At 36.6% G+C, this 27082-nt stretch overlaps 1 protein-coding gene across 2 annotated transcripts in view; it reads right to left on the bottom strand.

The window, feature by feature from the left end:
- The window catches only part of LOC137038903 (nephrocystin-4-like), a 219489-nt gene that overhangs the window by 170208 nt on the left and 22199 nt on the right, over nucleotides 1–27082 (bottom strand). For both annotated transcript variants that reach the window (XM_067413911.1, XM_067413912.1), the window contains exon 3: nucleotides 183–352. In XM_067413911.1, coding sequence (XP_067270012.1) covers nucleotides 183–352 — 170 coding nt within the window. The remainder of the gene's footprint in view (nucleotides 1–182; nucleotides 353–27082) is intronic.

The raw sequence follows: 27082 nt of genomic DNA, 5'->3' as shown, positions 1-27082 counted from the left end.
TCTTCTGCTGAATAGTGGGACAATTATAATAAAACCACTTTATTCACTCATTACAGGTTTCAGGATTTGGTGCATAGTCCATGAGACTGTGCTTTGGATTCTAAAGGAGTGTAATTTTTCTGACTTTTTTGAATTTATTCGGAAATGCCCATTCTGCATTGCTCTGAGGTGTTGACCTTTACCTGCCCTCTCCCTGAGAGATGATGGTGTCTGCGCGACCTGTGAAGAGCTGGAGGAGTCCGAACCCTGACCCCACTGCATCCTGGGAACCATCTGCCCTGATGGACAGAGACACCAACTCCACCACTGCCACCACGGCGCTCAAACAAAGGGAAGTGTGGAAGTAAACCACCTAGAAAAAAAAAGATTTTTTACTTTTTTGTTGCTCACGTTTCAAAGAAGCGTTAAATGTGTTAACAATTAAAATAACTTAATATCTTCATGCCTCATGTTCTTTATGCCACATTTAGCCGATTTGAGCTGGGTGATAATAGTATACATTTTAAAAAATTTCTGGAAAGAAATTAATATTATGATTCAGCAAGGAATTGTTAACAATTAGTTAGCGGCCGTCCACACAGCTGACATGTTTATCTTTTGTGGTTAACCATGTTGTGTGCACAAAATAGACACTTGCCTTCCTGCACTTTTACAGTACTTGGTTGTTAATTCTTTGACACGTCTTCATCGTTTTTCTTTATAACATGCTGGCACAGCCTGATGTGAGACATGAGGGCTTTGAAAAAGCCTGATATTTTCCATTTTGACATCCGTTTCTGACGCATATTTTGTCGCCCAGACTCTGAGGTTTTTTTCCACTGTTACTTTGCTGCGCGTCTCATTTTATGTCAACACAACAAAAGATGTGATGGGCTACTCATCACAGAGCATGCTTTTAAATGGGCATGCAATTTTTAATCATAACATGTCAATTTATATGGCTAGTGGCAATCTCAGCAAAAATATAACTCGCAAATTAATATTTTTGGTCGTTTTAGTCGCAGTCTGGAGACCTGATTAAGGTAAAAAATACTACAGAAATTAAAGTAATCAAATGTAAAATAGCATGGATAGTTTTAATTGTAAAAATGTAATGCAGTTAACAATTTAAATTACAAAAGTTATTTGTCGACAGCAGCGAATGATTTTTTCTTTTGTTCTTTGATTAACATGACATACAAATAGACAGCAGCAGGTTTATTAGGTTGCCATTACTTTAAAGGGGTGATGAATTGAGAAATCAACTTTCCCTTGAGCTTTTGATATATAAAAGGTAATGGTAATATAAGAATATCCTTTAAGTTTCAGAGCTGAAAACTTCTAGCCTGACAAGCCAGACCCACATCAAGATGTTTGGTCTGGAAACTCACCATTGACAGGGCTCAATCCGAGGGGCGGATAAACGGTTGTCTTTCAAACTGTCTCTGCAAGTGATAGGATAGCGCTACACCCAACCAGAGCAACGAATGTGAAACAGAGCTTATTGATAGATTAAAACATTCGCCGTATCCGGTCAGCAAAACTCCAAACACATCTTCCCTTTTTAAGAATGACTTCAGTGCCGTTCTTTGTTCTTTTCTCAGAGAAAAGGTTAACCCCGAGTCTTCCAGAGTCGCGGTCAAAGCTGATAGATTTCTAGGCTAGAAAACTTCCTTTTTAGTCAAAGAAAAGCTTTTCTTTTTCTGAACACCAGGTCCAGAAAACGATCGTGAGCTTCATTCTTACGTCATAGTGCTACGAAACACCGCCGCTACAGAACGTCTAATTCAGTAGCCCTGCCCACTGACTCATGTAGGGCCCTATAATTTCCGTGATCACGGAATCGCGGACAGAATCGCGGAATTGGCATATTAAAGCGGGATCTGCATATAAACGCGGAATCTGGTGTTAACGCAGATTTCCCCGGAATTTTACATATTTGTAATGAAATTCTCTTTCGCTCTGCTTTCGGCAGCGAAAAAGTAAAGAAACTCGACGCAAACGGCGGTTTCACACTGCGCGCGCAGGCAGCGCAGAAGCTTTGCGTATGGAGAGCGGGAGCCGCGCGCTCGTTGTGCTCAGGCAGCATTGGTCGCGCGCAGCTGAACCGCGGCTCGTGTATTGCACAGACAGACAAATATTGTCCATTCTGTCAGATTTTCCGGTGTTCTTCTCGACCACTGTCAACTCGTGCTTTGATTTATAATGGGCACATTAGACAGCAATGCATATCTGCTGCAAATGCGACCGTTTTCCCCTCTGTTCAAAACACATATAACATGCTGTATATGGGTAGCTTACATGATAAAAGTAACCTTAAAGTTAAGATAAGCATCTAGTTTTAATCATTTAAAGGGGCCATTGAGGTTGGGGGAAAAAACTTCTGGCAGTGTTGTGTTTTTGTGTATCTTTATTTTTCACAGCTCTGGATATCATAATGGTGATTGTTAAACACACAGAACATTTCACTATATGATTTCATGGTAAAATGTGTTATTTTTTCATGTTAATTTTCAGCTTTAAATGTTTTACTTAATAGTACTGTATGTAAAAGATGATTCTTATGATTTTTTGTTAGTTCTTTTTTTTTTTTTTTTTTGAAAGAAAAAGCTAATGGAGCACTTTCATTTTAACTTATATAAACTTATATAAAGAAAGTTAAAAGCTAATAACCATTAATATTTGAAGTACTTGAAGTGCAGTGTTATGTTGCATCATGCAGTATTTGTCCTAAAAAGTAAATGTGATGTTTGTTACCTTAATAAATTTAAGGTCATTCCTATTTTTTGTTTTATGTTCTATTATATTAACATTAAAAGCACACTCTTTTTTTCACCAAAATAACAGTAAAGGGTAAAACAAACTGAATTGCCAAACATTTTAACGGAAAAAAAGGAACCTGCAAAAATTAAAACGGAAAAAACGGAATTTGCAAAAATTAAAACGGAAAAAACGGAATTTGGGAAAAAATAAAACGGATTTTATAGGGCCCTACTCATGGAGCTGTTAGGCGCGCAGCCAGCAGAAATAAACATGTGGAAGAACACAGTCGCTGCATAAGCTTCCTTTGGATCAAAATATTAGGAATGTTTTATACTTCATTTATTTAGCTTGATCCAGCTTGACATAATTATGTATATATTTGGCCATAAGCTCAATAAGCCACAAAAACGTGGCTGTGAGAATGACTAAAATTATGTGCAAAGCAACTATTCAACCGGCACAAATCAGACGAGTGACAGGAGGCGGGTGTGGGTCATTCAAGTGTCAATTTGACCTTGGAGAGAAGAAAGATCAAGAACGTGCAGCTATTATTGGTGTATCAATACTGTGGAAAAAGAGCATAGGAACATTTCAGATATTTCAGCATCGATGCATATTCGAAAAATCACTATTTTTACAACACTAAAAGATACCACTTTTGTGTGTGTGGTGCAAAAATGTGTTTATATACCACATCATTTGAGGTATTATTCTTATAACTGACAAACACTGAGGGATGAGTTATTACCAACCAAAGTGTAATACGTAGGATTAGAGGTTCATAAGATGTCCTAAAAAACCCTCACCTTATACAAGCAATAATAACAGTGCTACCAGCTTTGGCAAATGCCACTAATAAAACAGTACGGAACAAATGGAATCTGAGGTGAGAGATAAAACAATTGTGATGAAAAGTGAGAACTTATGAGAGGAAACCCAGAGGTTTGCTTAGAAAACAACCTAAAGAGGAGGCCTGGACATAATGATTTTTTTTTTAAAGAGCACACAGAATGTGTGGTTCTTGGAAGAATCTCACTGGGGATGTATGAGGAAATGAAGGCCATCATCTACTATTACCACCAACCTCAAACTTTATTCTGCAGAAAATACACATTTCTTTCTCACATGCGCACAACATCTCTCACAGACTGCAAGTTGAATGTTTAGCCCAGGGAAATATTCATTTCCCAGAATAACAATGTTTTCTCACTTTCGCTTTGAAGCCAAATGAGAGATGGAGGCACGCATTAAATTCTAGCAACCACTGAACCAGTTTGACAATTACAAGAAACACCTACTTACACCACACCAATCAATAGCAGCAGCAGCTCTGATTATGCAGAAGGGCCTTTTAGGGGAAAAAAATAAAAAAATCTACACAATCATCAAAGCAAAGTATTCTGCAAAATCGGCAGAAGAGCAGAGCGCAATCAATACTAGCACCCTGCACACGCTGCACAGCGAGTCATATTTACTTAGGTCATTTGTATGCATAAACCTGAACAAGATCTCACATTTGAAAACCAATAAGATGACCCTGTCCTGGTCCACGTAACTGCAACTACAAGACAGGCTGTTATATGTCCACAGCCTAATCAATAGAGATATTTGCAGTATTCAGATCATTAATCTTTAATGGAGCCTATATGCATGGCAAACTCATGTTCCTAAAATACCAAGCCAACAAAGATTTGAATGCGTCCATTTACAAGTGATTTATTAGCATGCAGAAGTGCTCTGGCTGATTTTGTTGGGCTATGTGGGTTGATGGTGCCTGAGTCTTAAAATCAGACCACAAGAGCTCCTGCTAAGTTTGGGTTGTGTGGGTTGAAAGGGTTTTAAACTTTAGGCTAGTTTAAATAAATAGCAGAGGTTGTGCCATTGATTGAATTCACACAACTTACATGCAGTAAAGCAGTACAGAATAAACCATAGGTTCACACAGATCAGAATTCCCACGAAAACAATGACATACGATACAAAGAAGTGCTTACCGAGTGGGTTGATTAAAGATTTTTTTGTACCGCAGATGCTGAACAGCATTGCAATCTAAAAACGTTCAACCATTAGAGACCAACGTATTAATACTTTTATTTTAAATTACTTCTTTCATCCTTGATATTGTTTTATTAATCCACTCGTTAAAGCTGCAGTCCGTAACTCTTTTGGGTTAAAATGTATTCAAAATAAATTGAGCAAGTACATAAGTACACTAACTGCTTACCGCAGCTCGATTTACAACGGTAAGCATGTAATTATGTTTTTAATTTCCGGAAAAAATGGCAAATTCAAGCATATCTTTGCGTCATTACGTCACACTGTCAGAAAAAAAGGTACATTTCTGTCACTGGGGCGGTACCCTAAGGTACAAAACCAAAAAGGTACTAATATGTTCCTTTAAGGTACTAATTTGAACTCTTAAAGTACTGATATGTACCTTTTATGGTATTAATATGTACCATTTAGGGCTTAGTAAGGTACAAAGATGTACCTTTTCACTTTTGTACCTTAGGGTACCGCCCCAGTGACAGCACTGTACCTTTTTTTCTGATAAAGCAGGAGTCCCGGATAGTAGGTTATATCGCATGTTGGAGGTGGAGATTTATAGTCTTTCTTTTATTATAAATGGCTAAAATAGTGTAATAAAGCAAATTTGACCCCCTTTTCTAAAGTGAAAGTTTTATCCTCATTAATTATGGCACTTATTAAATATTCCCGTTTACTAACCAGAATAAGCCAATAATTAAGCCCAACTACCATTAATACAGTAATAATAAAGGCAATTTGACCGCCTATTCTAAAAACAAGTTCTTATTGTTTAGCAGTTATGCTGCAACGTGATCTCACAAGAATGTGTATTTTTGTGTAAAGTGTGGTTCAACATGAATCTAATACGTACAACATTAAAAGTAATAAACATTCTGCTGCACACTCAGTTCAAAGGATTACATTTAAAAAAACCGGTAACACTTTTTTTAAGGTTCAGTTATTAACTACTAACTAGTTGCTTATTAGCATGCATATTACTAGAATATTGGCTGTTAATTAGTACTTATAAAGCACATATTAATGCCATATTCTACATCCCTTAATCCTACCCAATACCTGAACTTAAATACTACAAAAACTACCTTACTAACTATTAATAAGCAGTAAATTAGGAGTTTATTGAGGCAAAAGTCACAGTTAATAGTAATATGTTTCCCATACTAAAGTGTTACCAAAAAAACTACATCTTAAAACCCAAAAATGAAGAAGATTTCTGCAATCATTTAACCATTATTTATCTTGCAATAGTTATTTTGCTTGCCGTGTGACACAATGACTAGAAAGTACACCAAAAAAACAACATAAATTTACAAAAGACAGCAATTTAATTTGTTTGGTGTAACGTCTTTATCCAGCGTTCTTCATCTTTCTCTTCAACAGTCAACGACCGTAAACAACTCCTGCGCTCGTTAGGACTTCAAACATTGCGTTTTACGGCAGTGATATCAAACGCTCATTGGTTCTCGCCTGCTTCGTCACAGATTGCGACATGCCGTGTTTTAGTATATATTTTTTTTACAGTCTGTGGGTTGAACTTGAAATGCGTGCGCCTTCAAATAGTGGAGTTAAGTTTAAATTAAATAACATAAATTGTTCTCTTTAACGTTACCTCATACAAAACTATATCACCAGACAGGACTGCGACTGCAACACATCGTCACTCGGACTACCATTGGTACCGCTTTTGACATTTTCCCAATAGACATTATTGTGATTACACTTTTGTTAGTTATGTTTTTCTTTATAAGCCTATACTTTTAAAACATGGTTATGTGTAGGTTTAGAGGTTTAAGTGAGATTAGTGGCTCAAAATATAATGTTAATGCTATATTGCTAAACAAAAATATTTAATTTCTGCCCATTAAGTTGTATTTTTATTTTTATTTTCTGTAAAATTGTTATGTTTGGGTTTAGGGATATAACCTGTATCTATAAAATGGTAAAAGGAAAATTGTACATTTTTATATGATATAAAATATGTTTTTTTTGCTGTAAAGCATAACACGTTTGTTTAAATGTTGCCAATACGTTCATGTTTTACCTTTCACCATTTATCCAAATGAACAAAAAGTATGCTTTGTGTCTGTAGAAGCTGCTTATTAACTCATATAACAAATTACTGCCATAATTGAGGATAAAACTTTCACTTTAGAATAGGGGGTCAAATTGCCTTTATTATTACTGTATTAATGGTAGTTGGGGTTAATTATTGGCTTATTCTGGTTAGTAAACGTGAATATTTCAATAAGTGCCATAATTAATGAGGATAAAACTTTCACTTTAGAATAGGCGGTCAAATTGCCTTTATTATTACTGTATTAATGGTAGTTGGGCTTAATTATTGGCTTATTCTGGTTAGTAAACTTGAATATCACTCAATAAGTGCCGTAATTGATGAGGATAAAACATTCACTTTAGAATAGGGGGTCAAATTTGCTTTATTACACTATTTAAGCCATTTATAATGGCAAAATCAGCAGTAATTAAACATAACTAGCTTGTTCAGTTAACTTAACAGAATGGCACAGAAATACAATTACATCACTACACAAAAATAATATATGGCTTATTAAGTTGTAAATAATGGCTAATATGCTCATTCTATTATGCTAATTTAGTAATGAATTACTAGTTTAACTAATGCAGAATTTTGGACCCTTAAAATGTAAAGTTAAACATGAATTACTAGTGTGTTTGTGCTTAACTAATGCCTTATTGTGAAAAAGTTAATCATTAATTAAAGGGATAGTCAATTTAGGGCCGACTCAATTTTTTATTTTTTTTCCCTTTTAGTCCGACCGACTTGCCGGTTGTAAATTGGCTTTAAGACCGACCAATTTCTTTTTTTACTTTTCAAACAACTAATACAACAGTAATAAAATAATATGAATTATATTTTAGTAAGTATTATAAATGTATAAATTGCCTGGGCCATACAAACGAAGGTTACGTTCTTTCGTTTATAGAAAAACCCGTGACGTCATCTATGTTTACACTATGGTTAACGGATGTCACACTATGGCCTGCACGTGCGTTCGTTTCGGCTCGGCTCATACTCTCATTCACTGTAACGTTAGACTGTTAAAGCCAGGTTAAAGCCCTGTCGGAGATTTTGCCGCATTGTGTGACAGGAGTCAGGACCATGGACACGTTACACACACCAGGCAAGTGCACTGCAGAGGGGAGGGCTTTGAGCCACTGCCCTTTTTAAAAAAAATTAATCAAAAGTGCCCCTATCAACATTTATCATTACTATATTGGGCCGAATAAAACAGAATTTGAATTATAACTATATAACAACGTGTACAAAACAGTAACAAATGGCGGAAAAGCCGTTTATCTTGTCCCTGTCAGTCTGAAATGTCGTTGTCATAACGCGTTGCTATGGGTAGCGTGTGTTCTGCTCGACCCCAGCGCGTGGTGGAAGCGGCGGCACTGGTTGTAACTTGAAAAATAATGCTTTATGTATGGTTCAGTCGATGGATACACGTGCACTACAACAGCGAAAATAAAAGAAAAACGTGGGCAAAACGGTCTATCTTTGTAAACTGTGTTCAATGCATGCGAGTGCTGCCGTATGACCAGTCATTTTCGCCATCATCACTCAGTATATTCGCCAGAAGACGCGAATGAGAAGAACCCTCTGCAGTGAGAGAAGATCTGTCTCTGTGCGCAGCGCGCGCACGTCTCACAGCGCGCAAATATTGAGTTCTTTCAAGTCTTGCGTTTGAACGGATAAACTCACACAAAAAGTATGTCAACATGTCGATCTTGATGAGTATCCATCAGACAGTCTGGATATGCCTTAAGAGAACTTTATACAGTTGAGAAAGACGATGCATATCTCTGTATTAGGTCTTAAAGGGGCAGTAGCCTTTACTGCTGTCTGTCAAACAAAAGATAAGGGCTCACTCACTGCTCTTGATTGAATAGCTGGTTATAGCTACTTAATTAATTGAATTCATAAAAACAATCTTTTTAGCAAGCTTTAATAAAAACAAGCTTTTTAATATTCAAATGCACTAGTCTATATCACCAGATACGTTGGTCTGGCAAGAAGTGCAAGCCACTTCAGAGACAGATAGTTGCGTGTTCTGAGTTAACACAATCGAGCGTAAAAATAAGAAACATATCACGGGAAAATACTAAAACGGGAAGACAGCGGGAAAAGAGCTAAATTACGTGAGAAACCTGGAAAAAAAGGGAGGGTTGACAGCTTTGAGTCAATGACAGCTAGCTGGTGGTTGGACCCTTTTCTTAAAGAAAGCACCTGAAATTTATGCAATAAACATGTTTTTGACAAATATTTCAATTTGTTTGTGGTCTATATAGCCTGCAATTAGCCTATGCGCCCGAAGGCACGGCTTGAAGACCCAGTCAGTGATGTCATGATATGCCAATTTGTTTAAATTCATACCTACGTAAATCACCATCACCAAAAATGTACTTTTTTTTTGTATTAAAATTTGGAAAAAAAAAATATAGACCTACCTACCGACCCTTTTTTTTTTAATTTTTTACTGTTACTGCAAACCAAAATATTTTTAAGGATGGCCTGGGGCTCAAAATCTGCTTATATACAAACATTCTTTCAAATATCTTCCTTTATGTTCAGCAGAAGAAAGAAATTCATGCAGGTTTGGAACAACTTGAGGGAGAGTAAATGATGACTGAATTTTCATTTTTGGTTGAACTATCCCTTTTATGCTTAACTAGTGCATTATTTTGGACCCTTTAAATAAAGTGTTACCGACAATTAGAAATTAGACTGCACAGAAATGGAAACTGAACTACAGGTAGCTATAATGCTCATTAAATGTAGTCACGCAATGTTGATGTTGTTAACAATAACAATTCAAAAAAAGCATTATATGCCTTAGTTGTTCATAACAAAAGCGGATGTTAGCTACTTGTTTAGATGACATTCTTATGTCGGTCATACTTTCAAACAGTAGAGTCTGTGTTTCTGATTGACAGTATCTACACCGGCGTGGTAACTGACAGCCGCATTCTCCTCAAAACAATGGATTCCTCCGTGCTGTGTTGTCCGAGGCACAAGTCACGTAAAGTTGATAATTCTGCGAATAACTGCAATTGCAGATTCCGAACAGAGATGGCAACAAAGAGGAAAAACTACGGACTGCTAGCCTAGAAATCTAGACAAATTTAGATCGTGTCGTTTAGCAACTCTCAATACCTTCAGAGCTGTAAAAAACAAACTCTGGCCAGGCCAACCACATCGTGTATGAAGTCGGTGGGCGGGGATTAACATAATGACGGCCGAGTTGCTTCTAGTAAACACAGAAACTGGCAAACGGCGGTCTTTGGAATCAGCTTTGGCCGCGACTCTGGAAGACTTGGAGTTAAGCTTTTCTCTGAGAAAAGAACAAAGCTATGTGAGATTACTAACACCTAGTAATCTCACATAGCTAGAAATGATGGCAAAAGGACTTTCATATTCCATAGCAGTTTTCATTGGCTAAGGACCTACCAAGAGGACATCTGACCGGCATGTAAAGCAACCAATCACAGTTTGTTTTGTTTAGCATCATGTTTAGGGGTGTGAAAAAATAAAAAACTAGTAAAGTTGATGTTTCTACAATAACAGACCATGCAATACATTCAAGAACATCATGCAACAATGTGAACTTCATATACTTTTGAAAATGCAGCATTTAGTTGACCCTGCTAAGTGCTCATTGTCACAGTTGTAAACATGAGGGCTTTCTTTATAGATTATTTTCATTACGGCTTTGTTTACAGATAGACCGTTAAATAATACAGGACACTCGTCTTCAGGAAATCCTGGAGAATTCAACAAATCAGACGATGACGTTTAGCAAGTGTTCTGTGGACTTGCCGTATGAGGCTGAATCTAATCGCCTAGTAATAATGAATTATTTAAACAATTTTCCAGTTTTGCAACAGTGGGTCTCTGAAGGTCAACCTCTGTTTTTCAGCATGAAATGGGGGTCATGTAAAATTCAAAGCACCACTAACTTTTCAAAAATGTCTCCATCACTTTACCTGTCTTCTGCTCATTCTGCTTGTTGTTACTTTGAACTTCAAATGAACTGCAGTGAGCTGAATAAACATTCATTTGCTCTCTAGTGGAAATAATGATTTGCATTGTATGGTTGAGGCAATTCCCCCAGCTCACCAGCGAGGGCTGGTTACGTCAGAGCTCTGGATACATATTTTCTATTTAAAAGGCAGGGTCTCCTCTCTCTTTTACTCATCCTTTCAGACTGCTTTTCCTTCCTCTCAGTGCCATAGATACAGATAACAGATTTGCATCAATGATCCATCATAATGTCTTTTAAATCCATTTTTCTGCAATGCACACCATAATGAGAGACCAAATAGATTTAGAAATTTCTCTGTTCATTAAGTTTTGAAGAATAGTTTCTAGGTTTCTCTTAAATGCACAAGTTATGATTCATTCTGCCTTTAGTTCTGATATAAATAACTATCATTGTATACAGCTGATTCAAGTGTCAGGAAAGCAGCAGTCACAGATAGTATGGCTGGGTATTGACACAAAAAAAAAAAAAAAAAAAAAAAAAAAAAAAAATCACAATTCGATTTGTTTTCAGGTACAATACATTGCAAATTTCCTCAAGGAAAACAAATCTCTGAATTAATGTTGTAAACTATGTGAGTCAGTGAATTGCTACCCTAACTTGCTAAATTGCATAAAACGGAGTGGGGAAAAAGCACAGACCATTCTTTTGCAGATCGAGGGGGATAATGTTAGTTATCGAATATGTCCGTGTCCTCTAAGTTTGTTTCTGGCTCTGAAGGCTCAAACATGTATGGCTTTGTAAACCTAATTAATAAGCTGCTAGGAACATCCATTCGGATTGTAGCGGTGAGTGAGGTGAGGCGGAGGTAGGCGCAGCCAGCGGACACGCCCCCAGCATTTGAGAGCAGAGAATACTGCTCATTTTTCAAGATTTTTATCTCTTATTTTATTGGTGACTTTTTTTATCATTCAAATTTGGCTGGGTGGTTAATAACATATTTTTCTGTGGTGTGACCAACTCAGATCACATACTTAATTTTGACTTTACAGGGTCTTTAAATTACACTAAATAATGTTCTTCTTATAATAACAATAAAAAAGTTCTTATAATTAGTTTAATTTATTAATTTATGAAATGTAAACATTTAAATGGTGGCTGTCATAAACACTTTATTTCATACATATGCATTAAATATAGTTTATGGACATTGGATATGGTCTTCTTATGTGATGTAAATGTGACGTTACATGACATGTTTACAAGCTGTTTACTTGCGTCTTTCTGTGGTTGAAACAGTGATTGAACTATTCTATGTAACATGATACAGTTCACAGATGCTCATTCGTGTTTATTTCACTCTTTTACTTGAACATAATTTACTTTTTTCAGAATTTCATAAAAAAATAGATATAATTTGAAATCTAAAACTTTGTTTCATATCAATAGTAATAAAGCACAATGATTATTATGATTTATTGATGGGAGGCGCGCTACAATGTAGAGTTGTCAAAAGTACCGACCGCGATACCAAATCGGTACTGAAATGTTAAAAATGTGACACTTTGAACGCTGTTGAGCTATAATCGTAAACACCTCTGACTGGCCATTGGGCTCTCGCGCTCATCGGCTATGCCTGTGATTGGCTACAATGATCAATGTACGGCAGCGGTTTAAAAGAACACGGAAGTGTTTGAAAGTGTTTTGAAAGCGAGAGCAAGAGCATTTGAAAGCACAAGCAGACATTGACCAGCGGACCGGTATAGATACCTGCATTCAAGCACTCTGTGAAAAGCGTCATTGATGAATTTTTACAACATGTTTGTGAAGCGCTGATTGTAGTAGCCAATCACAAACATATTTTATTAGCATGTGAGCGCAATGACCAGTCAGAGGTGTTTACGATTCCGCTCAACAGCGCTCAAAGAGTCACATTTTTTAAAAATTTCAGTACCAATTTGGTATTGCAGTCGGTACTTTTGACAACACTACTACAATGTTTATTACATTCATTAACTGAAAACAGGATGACTAATCAATTCTTGGGCTTTAAGAATTTAAAGATTGTTAACTTGTTTTGTAAAAGTGAGAACTAATTAAATCCAAGAAATCGTTATTTGTTACCTATTTATTTTATATTTATACAATATATATTATAAATAAATCAATGATTATACAGATTATTATTTTCTTGTTATGGCCCAGAATAAATAAATAGCCAATGAAATCCATAGTATTTTGTCTAAATCAATAAAAAAGAAACAAAAATTAATTTCTGCATTATAACCATTACAGTATACAGTATAAAAATACAATTCATATACAATATTCAGATATTAATTTTGAGTCTGAGAGCAGGAGCTTTAGGTTCCCACAGAAACGGAAGTGGTAAACAGCACTGAACACGCACTTTGACCAGTACAACTTTAAATATATTATTATTATCATCATTTATATATAAACGTTTCATTAACTTTGGTAGGCTGTAAAACAAAGGAATTGCAATTGGCTGTTTTTTTTCTGCAGAAAGCTGATCTCTGTTGATGCGTCTAATTTTGTAATCCATCATTTGTTGGTAAGGGTGAGCAACCTGGTGAGATCAGGTGCCGCTGCCTTAGACCATTAGATCATGCACAATAAATACCCAATATCCAAAAAAATAGGAAAGAAATCTCATGTGATCATATTCAAAATGGTGAGTCACAGGCCTGAATTTTCAAACGAGTCCAATTTTTCTGAACCTCTGACTCTCATTAGCAGCTAATAATCTGTAAACTGTGAATCCATTCGATTGTGAGGTGGGAACATGAACTAAAAGACAGGACAGGCTGGCATTTTAAAAACACACACACTAATGACACAATCAAGACTCCTAGTTCTTTGCCAACCTCATAAACCCTTGTAAAAATGAATGGGCTTCAGAAATTCAGGAGGAGATGCTGAGATTATGAATATACAGATCTCCCCTCTCCTGCTCTCACAAGCCAATCATCCGAGAAAGAATACGGCCTCTCATCCACCCTGCCAGAAATAGTTTGCACTCACTCAGACGCCTCCAAGAACGTAGTCAACAAATCATTAGTCAGGATAAGTTGTGAAATATCACTGTAAAATTCACAAGGGCACCAAGTCCTAGTAAAGTAGCATTCTAATGTGATCCAGTGCAGGCTGGGAGCAGGTTTGAGTATTGTCATGCATAGCGAGAGGGATTGCGAGGCGGATTTGTTGTTATGGGCTCATTAACTAAAAAGGGACCTTCTAAAGTACTAAGTTCAAGACTCTGTTAAAATATGTAAGTTGCCTAGCATATAAGTGAGTAAAAGAGAGAATATAAATGTATAAGCAAGCATCAGAAAGCAGATAAACACAGACTCTAGGGACTCCTTGTAACTATCATTGTGACAGTAAATCACAGCGCAGGGCTCTTGCTGTCTGCTGCTGCAGTCCAGCAGATGAGAACCTGTACAACACAGCATATCACTGCGAACGAGGGGAAAATACCAGGTAATAGGGCAGCCCAAGTTAACGTTTTAACATATCAATGTATTTGATATAAAACCATTTTTAAACATAATTATATAGAATGTATTATACAAAATAACAATAACATTACAAAGCTGGGTCAATACAGAAAGAATGCATATAAAGTAAAAGACGGTTACAAAACAATTCTGATGGAATTAATATTAAGCAGAACAACTGGTTTTCAACATTCAGTATAATACAAGAAATATTTCTTGAGCACCAAATAAGCATGTTAAAATGATTTCTGAATGATCATGCAAGTCTGAATACTGGAGGAATGGCTGCTGAAAATTCAGCTTTGCCATCACAGGAATAGTTTACCATAAAATAAATATTTTAAGGTGTATTAAAGTGCCCCTATCATGCTTTTTTCAGATATTACCATTTATGCAGTGTGTAAAATAGCTGTTTGTGAATGTAAAAGGTCTGCAAAGTTTTAAAGATCAGTGAGCACAATAGATACATTTATTGTCTAAAAAGAATCAAAGAATCTAATTCCAGTCTAACTTCCATAAAATACATATGTAGGTAATATATTTGCATAATGCCCAAACACTGTAGATGGTTTGCATTGTGTATACGTGACAGTCGAGACATTGGTGTAACTTCCTTTTAAAAAAAGTGGGTGGAACAGGGGTGCCTGGGGGGTGCTAATATAATGTTATACATCTCATATATGTACAATAATAACTGAGTGCATTTTCTTTTGTGATTTCACCAGAAGTAGAGTCTCCGCCACAGCATTAAGCAATAGACTAATGCACAACATCGGCAACGAACACTCAAGATTTAAAAAAACCACACATTCCAGCGCCAGATCGCCTCTTATTTAATACAAATAAACATCAACTGGATATGTTTTATTTGCATTAAATATAACCGTGCAGCGAGAAGTATTTTAAAAAAAAGTGTTAATATCGACCCTGGCAAAAAGTGTTGGGGACATGTCCGAATCGTCCAACCCCGCAAAATCTTGTTCTTACTATTTTGAGTAATAATGGATGATGGAGCAAGATTTGTTTTACAAAATGTAATTTTACATCAGTCACTCGCGTTAATGCTCAACCAATGTATGCATTGTTAATAATACAGCTCCCACATGTGCACTTCAATAAATTAGAAATATATCATTTTTTTTATTTATTATATATATATATATATATATATAGACATACACTGATGGTGAGGAATTACAGTTTGCAACACCTCCATATATGACACACTAAGTAGTGTGTCACTGAGAAATGTCCTGCTCAAGTCATTCTTGCAATGGAGGTATGGGCTGAATAACTAATTCTTCCAATGTGTCTAATTCTTCAACTTGTGCTTGAATCGATACGGTAAAAATGACGCCTTTGTTACTGTCTTTACATTGTGTACAAACACTGAGGAGGCTTCCGGAGCTAAAGTTCAGCCATGGTAATAGGCATTTTGTTTCCGACAGTATTTATATCTTTTTTACCTCTTGTACACCACAGGAAACACGCACACGCCCTCGGATCAGTCAGACGTAGTGGTGTACAAGAGGTAAAAACAATATAAATACTGTTCTTTTTCTCACACAAACCCCTCGTTTCGTGTCTTAGGCCATCAGTGTGTACTTACAATGGGGGATTGTTTAATTTGGACTTCTCTGTGTATGCTCTTTGAGGTGGTGACCATAGACCTGCATAATGTGAGGCACAGACAAGAACGGTTTGACATAGAATGATCAAAATTGAAACTACTGGGGAAACAACTCCTACATCTCGGATGCCCATGAGGTAAGCTAAAACATATCAAAATTTTATTTCAAAGTGAACTATCCCTTTAAAAGTGACTACTTTTGCTGTCAGTGTGACTAAATTATGTCAACTGCAAAATTGCTCCACAGTGATTATGTGCTGCAGTATTCTGTTGCGTAAATGGTAAACACTCCAAAAGTGGGATGAAACAGCTCTACCCAACTGAACCACGCAGTGCAAACCAATTATCTGTTGGCCCAACGGACAGCACTGTGCAAACCAGTTTCAACTATAGAAACCAGGCCAATTTGTACAAAGCTGCACAAACCAGTGGGAAAGCACAGCACGAGCCGTGCGACCCATTTAAATTAGAGACAAAATTTCTGTTATAAACCCATAGGGAACCACAAATGGCAGAATGCTTTAGCAAGTCGAAACCAAAAAAGCCCTGACATTCTAAACAGCAATGAAGAGGAAAGCAAGTACTGTACTCCAATAAATGCAAGCCTTATGAAAGAAAAAAAGATCTGTTGGTCACAAATTTGTAAATATTACACAGTAGCTTAGGTCAATTAATTGGCTGGTTCTGCAGGTATCAGAGCTCATGGACAGTGATACTATAAACATTTGTCTGGCAAAACAAAATGAAAGCTAAACAGATACTGCTATATTGACTAAAGTTGTGTACTGACAACATTTGTGAACAATGCTACATTTAACGAAACCCCTGTGCGAGTTGTTAGAGACGCTGGTATCGCAAACTGTTCTCTACCACTAATGATTTGGGGTGAATATTGCTGCATGGTGTTCACTGTTGCAAATGTATTTTGCTGCAAACCATATGTGGTACAGTGAAAGCAATAGAATTCAATAATTTGACTGTACCTGTTCCAAGGCAAATGAAAGACTCTAACATGCTTGTTAGTGGTTGCTATCGATGGACACTCCAGCACTACAGCAGATTAGGCTTTTGATGTTTTTGAAAGAGATTTTGTGAAGTTATACGTTTTTATTCACTTTATGACTTTCAATTCAGTGTTAATTTCCAGGGAGTAACTGGATAGTGAAATAGTGATGCTCTTCTAAAAGATCTTATGTAGCACTGCCATTTAAAATCTGGAGTCAATAGGAATTTGTTTTAACTGATTAAAGGGTTAGTTTACCCCAAAAAATATATATATATATATATATATATATATATATATATTCATTCATCTTCATGGAACATGATCTTTACTTAATAGCCTTATGATTTTTGGCATAAAGAAACAAATCAATTATATTGACCCATACAATGTATTGTTTGGCTATTGCCACAAATATGACTTATGACCTGGTTTTGTGGTCCAGGTTCACATTTGTTCATCTTCAGAGAACAAATCTTTATTACTTTTCTGGGACTTGAAAGTAGTAGTTACGTAGGCTGTCAGTGGAGGGACAGAAAACTCTAATTTTTCTTTATAAAGCTCTTCATTTGTGTTCCAACGATGAGGATGAGTAATTAATGACAGAATTTCAGAGAAATTTTTAATTAGTTATTGTAAATTGTGATAATATTTTACATATTACTGTTTTTTCCGGTGTTTTAAAAAAAAATAGCGTAAAATGATATTGCCACATTAAGTATAAATTCAATAGAATAATAGGTCACTTACTTTATTTAAAGAATAGCTTGACTGTTGTATCTATTTACAGTAAATTACATGTAGCTTGCCAGGCTACAGTTAGTAGCTTTCCAACACTACAATTTATGTGTTGACTAGATTTCTGCTAATAACAATGTGAATCATCCTTTAAATGGCACCAGCGCGGCATTTTTTGGCCATGCTTGGTCATAACAACAAATCAGCCTTCTTTGTGTTCTGTGGTGTTGGACATTTACAAGAAGAATAAGAAGTCTTAGATTCCAGCCATCAATACACGATGCCTCAATGGACCACACGTGTCCCAAACACACAGAAGGCGTAGCAAATCAATACAAACAACTCAATTAAGTTGAGCAGGATGTGCAAAAGGGGTCTGAGGAACAGAGAGCAGTTGATTCCGTTTAAGGGACATCTGTACCCCACAGGTAAACTTCTCTGACCTCACCGATCAATACCGTGGTCCTGGCGGGATAAACTGGGTTAACCTTCTCTGATCACCCACCACTTCCCTCGCTCACAAGTGTGGGAATTTACACAGTACGGTGCCTACAGAGCCAGCAGGGTGAGAACCTAATCATTTTACACTGCAAAGAAATGCTTTTCTTACTTAGTATTTTTGTCTTGTTTCTAGTCCAAACATCTAAAAATTCTTAAAACAAGAAGTATTTACTAGACAAGCTAAAGTAATTGTCTTGTTTTGGAAAAAATAAGTTTTTGCTTAAAATATGCTGAATAATCTGCCAATGGGGTAAGCAAAATAATCTTAATTCAAACAGAAAACAAGATACTTTTTTATTTTTTTATGTTTTTATTTTCAAAACAAGACAATATTTTTTACTTGTCTGGTAAATGTTTCTTAACGTAAGAATTTTTTGATATTTTGACTATAAACAAGACAAAAATACTAAGTAAGAATTTTTTTTTTGCAGTGTACAGTATGATCAATGCGTTACATAATTGATTTATTCAAATTCTGTAGTAGCTCTGAGAGAGGAGTCAATTATAATGAGTGAAGAACGGTTCCTTTTGTGGCATTAAAATGAAATCAAGGTTTATTAGGGTGATTCACAGAGATCTTTAAGATATAAAGAGGAGCTGGGAATAGATAAGAACACGGATGTTGAAACTACCCATTTTTTAAATAAAAAAACGCTTATAAAATATGCAAATGAAACAAACCATCTGAACAAACCGAATCAATAAAATTAATCTGATTTTGAACTCGTCGTCACCCACTTTAGTCTTTCTCTCATTATTCGAAAATGCAACACCGTACTGAAAATAAAATAAATCAGTATGCTGCAAACATATTAAAGTTTTGAAGGCTTTTTTTTGTACGGTGAGCATGAGAGTATGCGTGTGCGTGTCTGCATGTAGAGTGATTTGATGGGGCAGAGTCTGTTAGGTCTGTGAGCTGCTTTGTTTGACTGCTGCAGGACTCTATTTACTTTGGCTGTGTTGTTCTGCGGCTCTGGGCCTCAGGCGTGATGCCCAGGCCATGGTTTGTTTATTTTGATGGGAATTGGAGAAGCTCTGCTCACAGCACCCAAATTAAAAACCCCTGGCCCCGAGTCCCTGGGAGGACGACGATCAGATTCTTCCCGTTGTGTCGAACACACAGACAAGTCACGCAAACTCAAAAACAAACAAGTTTAATGAGTATTTTAATGAGCGCTGACACGATAAGTAAATGCAAATACTAAAGTTAGAATCATCAACCTTGACACATTTAACTTAGAAGTTTAGAATCGCAAGCCCAGTTTACACCTAGAATTAGCAGTGTGCTGAAGTGAGCCAGTCAGAAGTAGTCGATGAGAAAGATGGAAATAATTTTTTTTTTTTATTATTATAACAGTGCTTTAAGTACTGTTTTTCCCCTGTTGTTGTTTGATTGATTTGAATGACACAGACACGAGCGGGTATAGATTGCTTTCACTTTAAGACCTATAGAAATGAGCCGATTCAACACTGACACACGGCTCCCAATCTTGTTCACTCAAGACATAACGACCAACATGGACATAGGCATAATTATGTGTATTTGATCGTTCAAGGTCAATAAGCTTAAACAGAACACATTCAGAATCTGACGTCAGTACTGAATCAAGTTTGTGGTTTACATCGCTTTTATTAACTCTTTATTAGTGCTATCATACATTTTATTTGAACATTCATCCACCCTGCGTCATCATTTTGCCCGGTCCTTGGCGCTTACGTGAGATGGCAGGCGAGAAGTCTGGTAGGCTACAATCAGAAAGAGATTGGCTGTAATATATGCATGTTGGTCTCATTTGTAGTCTTAAAACAGATAATTACATTTAGTGAAAGAAAGATGGACTGCATTTATATAGCGCTTTTATCCAAAGCGCTTTACATTTTTGCCTCACTTTCACCCATTCATACACCGACGGCGATGTCAGCCATGTAAGGCGCCATCCAGCTCGTCGGGAGCAGCTGGGGTTAGGCGTCTTGCTCATGGACACTTCGACACTTGGTCAGGTGGAACCGGGGATTGAACCACCAACCTTTCGGTTTGTAGACAACCTACATGAACCACTGAGCCACTGCCGCCCCCAGAAAGAACGACAACATCCCGGAATAAAAAACAAACGCATGCACACACATTCTAAAGCGCTGTGGGAGAATTTCAATGAGCATTTGAGGAAGCGTTACGTATTCAAATATTTGGGCTCATAAAAAACAAATATTCAAATATTTGTTTATTTAAATGACGAAAATGAGAAATAATTTTTTTGGGGGGACATCATATTTTAATCACAATTTCTGAACAAGCTTATGTTATACCTAAAGTCCCAGTGAACCAGAAGTTGCAACTGATTTTATTTACAGTTCTTTGACGTATTTTCAAGTGAAATGTATTGAAAAGAGGGCAGGGTTTGACTTCCGCGCTCCTCCTCTCCATCTCACGCACATAGCAGACTAACGGCTGGAGGGGAATGCAGCCCTGATTTGGAAGTTTTCGCAGCTTGTTCTTGACACATCGCTGGAGCAGAACTTTTTTCTTGCGGGTGTTCGAGAAATATTGTGTAATTGGTCAGAAATTTAAAGTGGGCAGGGTTAATGCAGAGAAACGCAGATTTTCGGCACCTGCTTTTATCGTGAAGTATGAAATGTACTGGCCAGAATGAAATTGGATCTTGCTCTTGCCACCTCGATAAAACAAACAAATGTCTTTGTTCTTGCAGAGTATGTTCCAAGCTTAAACTCAAGCAGCGCAGGTAGGAAGAAAAAGCTAAAAAGCAAACTGCGCCAGTTATTGTGCAGAATGTACCTACACTCGAGTCATTCGGTTATCGTGTTTATATTGTTTATGTAATTCCAAAAATCGCAAGGCAGACAACAACATTGTGTGATCAAATACAATCAATGTAACGCACTTTACAGCACCATCCATTCAGTGGATTTAGTTTTAACTGCAATTTCTAGTGAGGTTTATAATGGATTCACTGCATTTACGGCTACCCAAGTAATGTATCGTAACGTATCGTAAAGTAAAGTAGTATTTTTAGTTTTCAAATATTTATTACAGTTTGAATATTCATGCACACCCCTAATTAAGACCTGTTTAAAATGATTTAAGAAATAGAACTCAATAGATAAGCGAATTTAAGACGTTTTAAGACCCGTGGAAACCCTGTATATGGCAGAGATGTGCAAACCAGGGCTAAAGTTGACCTGTGATGACCTTTGATTTGGCCCATTAGAAGTCATATTATAAGATTTGGAAAAATAAGGAAAATACATGCCATTGAAGCATATCTTTTGAACTTTTTTAAATTTGCCATTGAAATGTAAAGAAAAAAAGATTTCTGACGCTGTTCAAGTTGTAAACATAGTGCAGTGATTCTGGGTTCTATGTCAGAACCGGCTCCTGTGTCAGCACCACATACAATTATTCCATAGACCGGATCATTTTTAGACCAAGCTAATTTAAATTATCATTACTTGCAACAGGAGCCCCTCAAGCAACATGTAGCCTGCATTTTCTAAGCAATAATCTGTGGCCCATTATTTATCTAAAAATAGCCCCAGTCTGCGTTTTCACCAAAAGAAATCATGATGAAGCCCTACTTTAATGATTTAGAAAAGTTGCTGACGCCCTGTACTCGCCACAGGATTGAGGAAAGGCTGCACTGTGCATGCTTGTATTCACGCACACACCAGCTCCTTCCCCTGTGAAGAGAAGGGCATACATCTCTGTCAGCTTGATAAATACACAAAATCTCTCAAAACATTGGCATAAGTGCTGCTGGAGTTGCAACGATTTCCATATTTTCAGGAAAAACACAAGCGTTATTAAACCAGTCTCGATAAAAGACTGCTGGGGAGAAAAGCAAGGATGTAATGTCCACAGTTGTGTGTGGACAGATCTGCTGTTTGCACTCGCTCACAGAGGCGAGACCTTCCTGGCTCAGAGCACTCCTTGAGCAGAGAAGCAATTAGACCTGATAAAGTTGTATCCTTGTAGCATTTCAAAGGGAAACATCGCAGTAGGGGCCGCTAACAATCTGGCTGTCCCTTGTTTGTGTTCAAGAGCTTGAAACTAGATTGACTCGTTCCTCACCTTCAAACTATATACACAGACAGTTAACAAAAAAAAAAAAGGTTTTATAGACCAGCTGCCCTCAAGGATGAAAGCAAAGAACAAGTTTCAGCATTGTCAAAAGAATAACCTGAAAAAAAGAACATTGAACAGTTAATAGTCTTGGCAAATAGAAAAATGGCCACTTACAGTATACATTCTTCTAAAGATGCTAGAACTTTGTATTAAGTGAGAACATTAAGCTCAATCAATCTCTCTAAGAGACAGGACTTCATTTTCTTATGACACTTATGATATGTACAACTGCTACATTGGCTGATAAGGATATTTGTTTTTGTTTTTTTAAACATTGGCCGATAAGTTTTTCTGTTTGGCCTTTGTGTCTGAAGTGGGACATTTATTTTGACGCCGCTGTGAATGCTAGCACCTGAGCACACCTGTTTAACAGTCCTCTCTCATGAGTTATTAGTAAGAAATGTTGAAAAACAGAAAGTAAATAGTATACGATAAGTATTAAAGAGTTTGCTTGTATATCATTACAACTAAAAAAAGGCAAACTCTATAATAACCTCATTTACCATCAGCATTCAACATTTAAACATTTGTTTCATTTAAACGAATATTTCACTATCTAATAAAAATTAAATTCACAAAACTAAGAATTTCTTCTTATTAATTTCTTCTTATTTATTTCTAAAATTATGATCTTATTTATGGTTGCATTGGCTGGGCAATTTTTCAGATTTTTTCGATAAACTCAATTTTAAATGTTTTATTATTTTTGAATAGAGAAATTCCGGTTTTGAATAAAAATGTTAGCAAACGTTACATTTAGACATTTTGACAAGAGAATAAAATGATCCGAACACACGATGGTGCACCTGATGAACCGCTCTCGTGTGACGCGCTCTGTGAGCGTAGAACACATCACGTCTAAGCGACTGTTCACACAAGATGCAATATTGCGTTGAAAAACAAACAAGCACAGTCAGTGGAATGGGAAAAGCAAGATATTAGACGCAAGTTTATTTTTCTTCTAACTTGAGTACCACATTTTTTAGACTCTGCTAAAGACGCTATTTTTTTTTTTTAATATAAAGCATTGCTATTACTTTTTGACTAAGAAATATTAAGCATTTTTTTTATGTTGTATTATTTCTATAGGATATGTTTAAAGGGATAATTCAGCGCTGGGAAGATGAATCTGTATTTAAACTGGGTCATTAATGTAGTAGAAATGTGAAATTATTTTTGAATTTGGTGCTTTCTATACTGAGAAAAGACAGAAAATGTGTTTTTGTCTCATGGGGATGAAAGACAACAATTCCCAGAATGCTTCGCTGCCATAAACTCCCAAAGCCGCCGCTACTGAATCACTGATCCCTTTCCCACCGCGTTCATCTTCATAAAATCAATTCAGTTAGAGAACAGACACTACAATTAAAAATTCAACGTTTCTGTTCAATATAATGTGATTTAGCCGCTGAAGGAATGTCACAGGCCAAACGCTACAGGAGGCAGATTACACCGTGATGAATGAGCTGAATGAGCTCTCGTGATAAGAGCTGAGGTAATCGTGACTGCGCTTGCGGCATATACATTCAGAGCGCATGTTCAGTCTGGCGCGTTTTCAGTTCATGCCTTTGGAAACTTAACTTTTAATAGGAATTAATTTGAGAAGTTACAACACTTACATTGCTCAGCATAGCTCCATTTACATGAATGCCTGCAGCTGGGAGCTGAGCTGTGAGTTGAGCTGTGAGTGCTTTCTCCCATCCTCCATGAGCTGGTTGAGAACATGTGGAAATAGATCCCTCCGCTGGCTGTAGTCTTTAGCCTCTGGCCAAAATTTTACAGATAATGCAAATTGACAATATTTGCGTCATCCGAGTTATTTTTCCAGAAATAAAATACATAAATCTCTCATCTAAGGGGGATATGGGGGGGCACGATCATTTGAATATCCCCCAGCGTTTCTACTGATAGAAAGCCATATGCTAATCTCTGAAATAACCCTTTAAGATACGTTTGTAACAATATTTGCCTTCATATTTCATGCATATTTTCTGCAAAGATTTTTACAAAATAGCAAGTGATTTGTTTTACATTTACAGGTGTGGTGCACTTGGTTAATAAAAATATGGTTAATAAAAAGAATATTACCTGAATCATATTGTAGTTAAGTTTTTTAGTTGACTAGGTAAACATAAAAAAATAATACAAAAAAATCATAAATTGGTCAAACAATCTGGGGGAAAAAAATAATTTATATAAATAAATAAATAAAAATCGAGATCTAATTTTTTCATCGCCCACCCCTAATCTTATTTATTTATTTATATCTTATTATTTATAATTTTGTTTATATTATGTAAAATAAATATAAGTATATCAACTTTATATCCTCCATCGACTATCCTGCCCTTTAAGATATCAGCACAGGCCATCAAAGAAAATAAAAATCAATATTGGTCAACAACTATTAGAAATGCTACATAAACACAGTAAAATTTGATTTCTTCCACCATACATCAAAAAAAGCTGTCTGTGTGACATCCAAAGCTGTTGATCTTTTTGAGCAATGTATTTTTATCATGTCACTTGCTTTAAGTGTTGATTGGGTGTTAAACCCCCGAATCCCACCAAACTTGCAGAATCTGTCACCAGTCCTTGTTCTGGTACCTCATAATTTACAAACGAAGCATGATTTACACATCATATTCAGACAAGCAAGATGCACAGTCAAAACACACAAATCATTTTCATCTTAGACTGTCGTCAGTACAGAGAATACTGAAAATATTAAAGCATGACATGCATCAACTGCTAGTGGTTCTTTATAGGGCTGCACAATTAATCTAATTAGTAATCGTGATTACAATTACAGACGCCTCAATTATGTAATCGTTCAATAAAATGTAATCGCAATTACAAAAAAAGACCACATTTATTATTCTGTGCGTCATTTTTTTTCTCTCCATTGTTTTATTTTTAGTATAACATTATAATAACATGCATATTTTACTTTTTTTATTCAAAGAAACCAAACCAATGTATATTTGACTTTTAAGGCATAAATTCAATAAAAAAATCTGTTAAGTTTTTCAGGAAGAGTGTTTTCAGCTTGTTTATTCTGATATAACAATATGGCATGCAAACAATGGAATAAAACTATTCAAAACATCATTCAATGTAAATTGTGATAATCGTAATTTACAATCGCAATTACAATTTCAGGGGAATAACCGACAATTATGATATTGTCACAATATTCAGCCTCATGACTTTTCAAGTTGTTTGGGGACCAATGGAATAAGGGTTTTTGAAAAATATAAAAAATTTACTCAATTTCTACCCCATAAATTATTTTAGAATAGAAATATACAGTGAGGAAAATAAGTATTTGAACACCCTGCTATTTTGCAAGTTCTCCCACTTAGAAATCATAGAGGGGGCTGAAATTGGCATCGTAGGTGCATGTCCACTGTGAGAGACGTAATCTAAAAATACAATTCTGTAAATCGCAATGTATGATTTTTTAAAAACTATTTATTTGTATGATACAGCTCCAAATAAGTATTTGAACAACTGAGAAAATCAATGTTAATATTTGGTACAGTAGCCTTTGTTTGCAATTACAGAGGTCAAATGTTTCCTGTAGTTTTTCACCATTCTTGCACACACTGTAGGAGGGATTTTGGCCCACTCCTCCACACAGATCTTCTCTAGATCAGTCAGGTTTCTGGCCTGTCACTGAGAAACACGGAGTTTGAGCTCCCTGTAAAGATTCTCTATTGGGTTTAGGTCTGGAGACTGGCTAGGCCACGCCAGAACCTTGATATGCTTCTTACAAAGTCACTCCTTGGTTATCCTGGCTGTGTGCTTCAGGTCATTGTCATGTTGGAAGACCCAGCCTTGACCCATCTCCAATGCTCTAACTGAGGGAAGGAGGTTGTTCCCCAATATCTCACAATACATGGCCCGGTCATCCTCTCCTTTATGCAGTGCAGTCGCCCTGTTCCATGTGCAGAAAATCCTTCCCAAAGCATGATGCTACCAGCCCCCATGCTTCGTAGTAGGGATTGTGTTCTTGGGATGGTACTCATCATTCTTCTTCCTCCAAGCACGTTTAGTGGAATTATGACCAAAAAGTTATTTTTTGGTCTCATCTGACCACATGACTTTCTCCCATGACTCCTCTGGATCATCCAAATAGTCATTGGCAAACTTAAGACGGGCCAGGACATTTTCTGGTTTAAGCAGGGGAACCTTCCATGCCATGCATGATTTCAAACCATGACGTCTTAGTGTATTACCAACAGTAACCTTGGTTACTGTGGTCCCAGCTCTTTTCTGGTCATTGACCAGCTCATCTCGTGTAGTTCTGGGTTGATTTCTCACCTTTCTTAGGATCATTGAGACCCCACAAGGTGATATCTTGCATGGAGCCCCAGTCCGAGGGAGATTGACAGCCATGTTTAGCTTCTTCAATTTTCTAATAATTGCTCCAACAGTGGACCTTTTTCACCAAGCTGCTTGGCAATTTCTCCATAGCCCTTTCCAGCCTTGTGGAGGTGTACAATTTTGTCTCTAGTGTCTTTGGACAACTCTTTGGTCTTGGCCATGTTAGTAGTTTGAGTCTTACTGATTGTATGGGGTGGACAGGTGTCTTTATGCAGCTAATGACCTCAAACAGGTGCATCTAATTTAGGATAAAAAATGGAGTGGAGGTGGACATTTTAAAGGCAGACAAACAGGTCTTTGAGGGTCAAAATTCTAGCTGATAGACAGGTGTTCAAATACTTATTC

Source organism: Pseudorasbora parva, chromosome 13 (assembly GCF_024679245.1).
Source record: "Pseudorasbora parva isolate DD20220531a chromosome 13, ASM2467924v1, whole genome shotgun sequence".
NCBI classification, from domain to species: domain Eukaryota; kingdom Metazoa; phylum Chordata; class Actinopteri; order Cypriniformes; family Gobionidae; genus Pseudorasbora; species Pseudorasbora parva.
Note: the sequence above shows the minus strand (reverse complement) of the source record. Positions and strands in the feature narration are given on the sequence as shown.